At 49.1% G+C, this 8,348-nt stretch overlaps 1 protein-coding gene across 1 annotated transcript; it reads right to left on the reverse strand.

The window, feature by feature from the left end:
* Positions 1 to 5,638: 5,638 nt before the first annotated feature.
* Positions 5,639 to 6,439, reverse strand: LOC133895994 (transcription factor IBH1-like). Its single transcript, XM_062336516.1, has one exon. It carries the CDS (start codon positions 6,131 to 6,133, stop codon positions 5,882 to 5,884), a length of 252 nt encoding a protein of 83 aa, XP_062192500.1. The 5' UTR covers positions 6,134 to 6,439; the 3' UTR covers positions 5,639 to 5,881.
* Between the last annotated feature and the right edge of the window lie 1,909 nt (positions 6,440 to 8,348).

Below are 8,348 nucleotides of genomic sequence, written 5' to 3' on the forward strand. Positions count from 1 at the left end.
GAAGAATGCTCCGATCGTCTGAGAATTTCCTAGGGGGCTTCGGAGCACGAAGAAAGCAAGAACAGGAGTGCAAGAAGGCGTAAAGAGGGGGACGGGCCGATCCTTTCCCCCTTTTTATATCTCAAAATTCAAAAATTGCCACCCAACGGTTCGCTCGGCGAAGCGTCGCCTCGGTCGACGCAAACTGCCAGGCGAATCTCCCGCCGATCGTGCGGCATCAGCAACTGCCAGGCGTATTTTCCTCGATCTGCGCGATGGCCGCGCGTGCCACCCGTACGGTCGGCATACCCTTCGGAAGTTGTATGGACACGCGTCCACTCGTTTTCCCGCTGGGTCGTACCTGAGGTCTGGATCCGCAAGGGTCACCTCTCGAAAGCCTGCCATGTGGCGTCTGCACCAATCTCGGCCTCGGCCGCGATGAAGGGTCCATCCGCAGTCTCCATCCCGTCGCCTACCAATGGGCCCAGGGGCTACTATCGGTGTATCAGGAACCAGGGGTCCCTGAGTCCCGAGACCGGGCCGGCCATCCACCACGTGTCACCATCCCGCGAAGACCCCCCTACACGATGAGAAGAACTTAAGTTCCGGGAGAAGGCGCTTGGGGCCGCAGCCTCCGGTTTTCGAGCACCCCAGTCCCCCGATGACCCGCAGAGTCCAAGTACCGGGAAGAAAGTACTCGGGAGAGAGTGCTCGGGGCTGCACGTGGCAGCCCCCGAGGACTCGGTTCCCCGAAGGTCTTACCGGAGTGCTCGGGAGAGAGTGCTCGGGGCTGCACGTGGCAGCCCCCGAGGACTCGGTTCCCCGAAGGTCTTACCGGAGTGCTCGGAAGAGAGTGCTCGGGGCTGCACGTGGCAGCCCCCGAGGACTCGGTTCCTCGAAGGTCTTACCGGAGTGCTCGGGAGAGAGTGCTCGGGGCTGCACATGGCAGCCCCCGAGGACTCGGTTCCCCGAAGGTCTTACCAGAGTGCTCGGGAGAGAGTGCTCGGGGCTGCACGTGGCAGCCCCCGAGGACTCGGTTCTCTGAAGGTCTCACCAGAGTGCTCGGGAGAGGGTGCTCGGGGCTGCACGTGGCAGCCCCCGAGGACTCGGTTCCCCGAAGCTTTCACCGAAGTGCTCGAGAGAGGGTGCTCGGGGCTGCACGTGGCAGCCCCTGAGCGCCTGGTTCCCCGAAGGTTCACGCAAGATCGCCCGACGACCCGAAGGGTCCCATCGGCAGGGTGTCAGCCAGTCAAAGATCCAATACCGCATTCAATAGTCACGCGCGGCCTAACATCCTGACATCCTGATATTCTCAGCTGCCCACGCCCTAGTGTCAGACCCTGCCATGCTTTGGCAGGGGGGCGTGGGTCCATTAAATGCATGGGTCCCGTCCCGTTTCATCTAGGTGCCTCGGGATAACGTTGCCAGAATCGAAGCGCTCCGCCTGCCACCCTGCCCCGGCAGAAGAACAAGACAGGGTGGGCGCACCGGGCACCTCTATGGCTGCCCGGTGGGCCCTCTTAATGGCGCCGGAGGACATCCATAGTGGCGGGTGGTCGGATGCACGCCGCATTTTTCCACCGTCCCTGTCACTTCGTCAAGACGGAATGATGGCACTTTTCTCCATGGCACCTTGGCACTTGCGCCCCCTCCTTCCCATTCAGGACAAGTTGAGGTCGGCGCGCCTATAAAAGGAAAGGATGGAGAACACATAGAGAGGGAGCCCCAGTCGATGATTCGAGATGAGAAGCCAGAACACGTCAGGCGAGACGGACAAACAGGAGATATAGAAGAAGCGCGACGAACACAGTAGAGCAAGAACATCACAAACACGCTCGAGCAGAGCTAGAACACGAGAGCCTCAAGCTCTCTGTAGGCAGCACACCCTTGTAACCAATACATCCTTGAAGAATTCCCTTCAAGGAAAGATATAGCGCTCACACAGGAGTAGGGTGTTACGCCCCCGTGCGGCCTGAACCTGTCTAAACCCCGGTGCATCTATCTCTCTTCTGCACTAGGTCAATCATCCCCCACCACCAGCCGTTGCATTTATTTCCGTTTCCATTTATTTCCCCGACGAGCTCGTTCAGGATCATCCCCCCAGCCGAATCTTTAAAAAGGGGTCTCTCGGGATCCCTGCGACAGGAGTTCACTCTCCGACAGGGTGTGGTGGCAAGATCCCGATAGTGGGAGGCTAGGGGATCCACAAGGAGCGTGGTGGTGGGATCCCGACAGTTGGAGGCAAGGGGATCCGCAAGGAGCACGGGGTGAGATCCCAACGGTCCTTAGTGCGGTGTCCTCGATGCGGTCCTCAGCACATCAACCTCGATGTAGTCCTCGGTGCCCCTCTTCCATGGTGATCGCGTGCTCCTTGGCTTTCACAACATCCTCCATGGCGCAAGGCCTCGTCTAGATCCACAGATGATCCATGGCGCGAGGCCTCCTCTAGATCCACATGCGATGAGGACGGCGATGGGGGAGGGCGTATCTAGGGCGGCGTGACCTCCTCCATTGCTGGATCCACAACGGCGAGGTCCTACTCTGCTCTGTGGGGTTTTATTTTTCTTTTTTTTTTGGTTCTTTGTTGAGAACCCGATAGTGATAGTGCTCAACTATCACTGCCAAGTGTTTACTGTCGGTTTCAAAACTGGCAGTAATGTCACACATATAGTAACCGCCCATTTTGTAGTAGTGACAATTGCACACATGTGCATATGCAGTAGGGGCCGATGGGAGTACCAACAATTGCGAGCGCATCATTTTAACAATGGGTGTAAATAGCTAGCTAAAAAAATTATTGGATAACCTCTGAAGAAAATACAGTACCATTTATTAGTAGGAAAGCACACACGGTAAAATAAACAAGATATTATTCAAGTAAATTTGTACCTTTTTCTAATCACAATATCACATTAGTCTTTTATTTTATATACCAGTACCCCGTAGGAAAGAAATATAAAGGACAACATCTCACATGATAACATAAATTAACTGCATGGAAGGAAGAAATTTGTCTTTTATTCGGAAATTATGATTTAAGCACTATAAATAACAAATTAACAATAACACATTTGAAGAATTGAAGGTGAGAAACTGAGAATACAAATTTAAAGGGATCAAAACTCTGCAACTTGTAGCTCCTTTAGAAATGAAGCGACTCTGATGGTCGCGGTCGTGCCACCCCACTGCGTCACGCTTGCGCCGCCAAAAGGCTCATTGCTGTCGTCCTCCATCTCGTGCGTTCATTTGGGCATTGGGCTACCGAGAAATACCGGAAAATAGTTGCACATTTGGGAAATTGGGGATTGAGCATTGGTAGTTGGGTGTTGCTAACTTGCTACGTTGGGCTTGAGCTGTTGGGCATTGTCGCATTGAGCTTGACCGCTTGGGCCATCGGGAGCTGAGCCTGCGGTACTAAGAAAAGTGCAAAGACCTAAGACTAAAGAAAAATATGATATATATATTTTTGCAAAAACATTTGGGTGTATATTTGTACACCCTTGCCCTCATGTAAGCCCGCTCCTGAGCACTGTGTAAAACTGACACAACCCCAATATCACCAATACTAACAAATGCATTATTGGTACTATTCTCACGTGTCACATATCTAAATCTTGTCCCCACTTGCCCTGGGTATATCTAGCTTAGTCTTGTATGACACTGATTACACGTAGAATGATGAATGTCAACACATAATCGATTGACGATCATGAAATGAGCCATCAATCTCAATTGTATTTTGCACTACAGCTGAACACATCATCAGTGGTGGTTCAAAACCTACCACTAATGACGATTTTGAACCACCATTGATTACTCGACTAATGATTATCAGTGTTGGGTCTGGAACATGCACTAATTTTTTTTTTCATTGTCGGTTCGTGACTCTAACCGGTAGTGAAAAGGTTTCAGGAGGCAAAAAGAATAAATGAGCCGGCTTAAGAGAGCCAGCTCGGCTGCCGCTCCTATCGCCACTCGACGTGGTGCTCCCGTCGCCGTCGCCACCACCGAGCATGCTCAAATCGAACGATTTCATCCATACGAACATATCTCACAATCAAATCAACTTATCTCGTCCATATAAACACATCTCAAATCAAATTCAATACAACAATACAAGACTGTGCACCTAAATCACTACTAGATATCGCTACTCAATGCAAAGCAGAAAGACAATTGTTCCTAACATTCACCCAAGAATTCTGCCACCTAAATCACTGCAAGATCATCACTACTCAAAGCAAAGCAGAAAGACAAATTAGCTCTTACATTCGCCCAAAGATTCTACCTCTACTCTAGGATGCCACACAATTTCTTGCCTCTAGTACACTGAACCATTCCCAAGATCTCACAACAGCGATAGGATCTCAACTCCCAAAGCACAAGTAAGCAAGAATAATCCAAGAACACATTCGAAATTTACGAGAAACCGCCAACACCCCTCCACCACTGGTTCCCTCTAAGAGACCATCACCCTCCTCCTGACACTGTCCATTGTGGCGACGAAGCTCGACTCCCCGGCTCCCGAGACGAATACGACGAGGGAGGTTATGGGTGGACTGCTACCCGTCGAACTTGGTGGGGAAGGCGTCGGGGAAGGAACCGCGACCTTTTGGACCTTCCGCTCCGTAGCGGCGATGGTGGGACTCTCCCCGTCTCCTCCGTCTTCCGATCACATCCTCACACCCGCCACCCTCGGACCCTCTGTCGTGGATCTCACAAGGCCAATGGGAGAGGAGGCCGGTGGGGAGGCTGTTGGGGGAGTAGATTAGGAGGGATGGCGGGGTGGGGAGGGCGATGGTTGTGCCTAGAGAGGAGGGGCGGCAGGTGGGGAGGGCGGCGGTCGTGCCTGGAGAGGAGGGGTGGGGTGGTTGAGAGAGGGAGGAGCAGAATGAAGAGAGCGGATCAGATAAGGGCTGTCGGATGTGAGCTGTGAACAAAAAACAAATTGAAGGTAATTTCGGGTCCAATCTCTGTTTCAGTGTTAGTTGGTAGATGAAACCGGCACTGAAACGGACTATGAGTACCGATTCTTAACAATTCAATCATTGTTCACATACGGGAGATTAAGAACCGATAATGATATATTTTCAGTCATAATTACTATTTAATCGGTACTGATCGGTCGCTATTTTTGTTCGGTTTTATATTAGTGTTGGCAGAAATGGGTAGTACTCCGTCTGAATGTGATATGGACGTATTGGTGTACGTACATCCAGCTCACATCTCACCCTGCTGCTGGACAATGGCTACTCAATCATACACTGGTATGGTACGTCCATTCCAGAAGCATTCGGAAAGATAACCAGAATAATACTAGAACTAATAGAAAAAGGTGGCAGGACATGTCGTTCCCCAAGCGACGATTTTTCGACAAACAATAAACTGTACCTGCTAGATGTCTAGTAATAGCATAACACGATCCTATTCATGAGAAAAGAAAATTAAGTCTCGAAAAAGAAAGAACAAAGTCTCAAGAAATAGATGAAAATGTGCATATAACATGAGTTGCGTATCTTGTCCCAAGAAGGGGAAAAAAACATCTTGTTTCTCAACATAGAATGATTTTTTTATGGATCCTAACTTAGCTTGAATTTCACCAACAGATGCGTACAACGAACCGAGAATAAATACAGTACATGCATAGAACCAGGCAAGATAAAAGGGCCTCCATTTAGCCCTAAAAAATAACCTAGCTAGAAATTAACAATAAAATATCATCGATCAGTAAAAGAAGAAGAAGAGGAAACAATTCGAAAATTGTAAACAAATACCGAAAACACCATATCGCTCGTGAAATTTCACATTTCACCACCCGTCTCATTGAACTATACTACGTACAAGCTAAGCTGAGCTGCATGAATTCTGCAGTGCACGATGCGGCTTGTACCGAGATGAAGGATCAGCTCATGCACGCGTCGGCACCGGCGACCTGCGGCTGCGGGGCGCCGTAGAGCGCGGCGAGCGTCCTGAGGAGCTCGACCCTGGCCCGGAGCCGCACGATGTAGTCCGCCGTGCGGAGTAGCAGGCTCCTAGCCGGCGCATCCTCTCCGCCGGGCACCAGCCTCCGCAGCTTCCGCACCTTCCGCCGCAGCGCCGCGCGTGGTGACGGCCGCCTCCCGCCGCTCCCCCGCCGCCGGCGCCACTCCTCCATGCTCAGCACCAACTAGCCAGCTATATATCCACTCCTTCCCTGTTCACGTGGCCGGCGCCGAGAAGGCTCGCTGTGGTCCGGCCGGAATAAATAGAGAGGTCGTCGCGGCGGGTCAGGCGGGCGGGCGCTTTTGCGCGGACGTGGAGGGAAAGCCAGCGCCCAGCGAGGAGAGGCGTCGCCACGAAGGGAAGAAGCGCGCGCGAGGCAAGATGTGGACGGATCGAGCGGCGGTTCGGCGGGCGAAGGGTGGCGGCGGGTCCCCGGCGTGGACGCCACGTCTCGTCGTGATCGCCGCGCGCACGTGCCTGACAGCTGTTTCCTTTCAGAGTAGTCGCCGCGCTTCCAGGTGGCATCACGACAGAGGGACAGGAGACGATCACCGTGGATAACAGCTGCTAGCCCGCTAGCTGCAGGGATCTTCTGTGGTCGTGTACCAGATGACCGCAAGTACTCTAACCAATGCCTTGGAGAAAAATGAGAGTGTATATGCATAGTGGAGGTACTACATTTATGTTTGAATGGGGATGGGACTTACAACTTGTACCCACGACCACCAAAATCATCTGCTCTATTGCTATCAAAGATCTCATAGATTGTACCAGTGATGATATACTACATTGTCATGTCACTGCCACAAATCATTAGAAACATATGTTATGTCACTATCACAAATTATTGGAAACTGATGGTACTTTATTGATGGTTTTTTCATCAGTTCCCGATAAAATATTCTTGGACGGTGATTAAGATAGATATGTCTATAATAAGTTAGACGTTTAGGTATGAATGAATTTATAGATAATTTTTATAAATCTATCTGTTTCTATCATACGGACACATATGATTTTTAGAACAATCCGTCTGTAATATTACCATAGACGATTTTTTAAGATATGTCTGTATCTATTCAGTAGACACAGATGGATTTCATAAATACATGTCTGTATTTAAAGACCCACGAATATTTTTAAATTTGATCACTCGTCTTTCTTAGCTCTTTTAGCTTCTAACACACACAAATCGCTCATCTCTTCAGGCTCTTTTAGCTTCCGGCACACATAACCCCTCAATATAAAGCGATGAGGAGTGTTTTTCTTTCTCATTCGCTATATCCAAGTTTGTAACTGCACTTAGAAACGAGGAGTAATCTGCATCCTCACTCGTCATCAGCGCTGGAGAAGCGAGATCTCGACTCGGGCCGAATCCCTTTCACTGCACCGAGGTGAGTATCATATGGTTCCCTTCGCGGTTTAGTTAGAATTTGTTAGGTTTTTATTGTTTCGATCTTTGCAACTGATGACACAACCTTGTTTCCATTGTAAATCTACAATGGCACAATTCACGATAATTGGGAGGTAGCAGGATAGGGTTGTCCCTATGGAGGCTTCGACGACTCGGATGCTTGGTGTTGACTTTGGCCCGATGGAATTCATCTTCTTCATTGCTGTGAAGGCCCCTCCGTCGACCCTATGTACATCGTCAACCATATTCTCCATTCTGTTCCATCGGATGAAAATTTCTTCATTGCTGTTCGTCAGAATGGAGACATTTTTGTCAACTAAAAGACATGATTAAATACTTATTTCTTACTGAACCATGGCTTGCAGTTTGGTAGCAACACAATCTGATTATGGCTGATGCGTGAGATAGTCAAGGTGCAGCCAGATCCGATAAAATCATCTGTAGCAAACTCGATATCACAGACACTTTTATACAGACGAAACCTATAACCGTCTATGATAAGGTTTAAAAATTTTCAATAAATACCCCCTCTGGGGTAGTGTGTAATTTCATAATTTTTTTTGGATTTTGGTATCGAGTAAGCATGGCATCCTTAGTTTTGATAAGTAGCTTCAGTATTCGTGCTTTTTGTCACTAATATGAAAATCAAAAGCCCCACCCCCACCCACCCAAAAAAGCACAAATTCTTAAGTGTATTGTTTGTTGTACACGTTACCTCTGTATTTTCATTAGGTAGGACCACTATGCACAACTATGTATCCATCCAGTCAAAAAATTGTCAATGGCACATAACATGCATACGTAATATGTGAAAAAAGGTATTTTCCCTTCTTAGAGAAGAAAGACTGTATATCAAATGTGTGTGTGTGTGTATCGCATTTTCCTATTCTTTTTATTTCTGGTCACTCAATTAATTTTTTCTATGAGCCTATGATAAATAATTCAAAGATGCAGAAAAGGACCCAAACAATCA

Source organism: Phragmites australis, chromosome 16 (genome assembly GCF_958298935.1).
Source record: "Phragmites australis chromosome 16, lpPhrAust1.1, whole genome shotgun sequence".
In the NCBI taxonomy this organism is placed as follows: domain Eukaryota; kingdom Viridiplantae; phylum Streptophyta; class Magnoliopsida; order Poales; family Poaceae; genus Phragmites; species Phragmites australis.

Bases quoted from the DNA above. Each gene is read 5' to 3' on its own strand.
- LOC133895994 (XM_062336516.1), bottom strand. From the start codon at position 6,133: ATGGAGGAGTGGCGCCGGCGGCGGGGGAGCGGCGGGAGGCGGCCGTCA.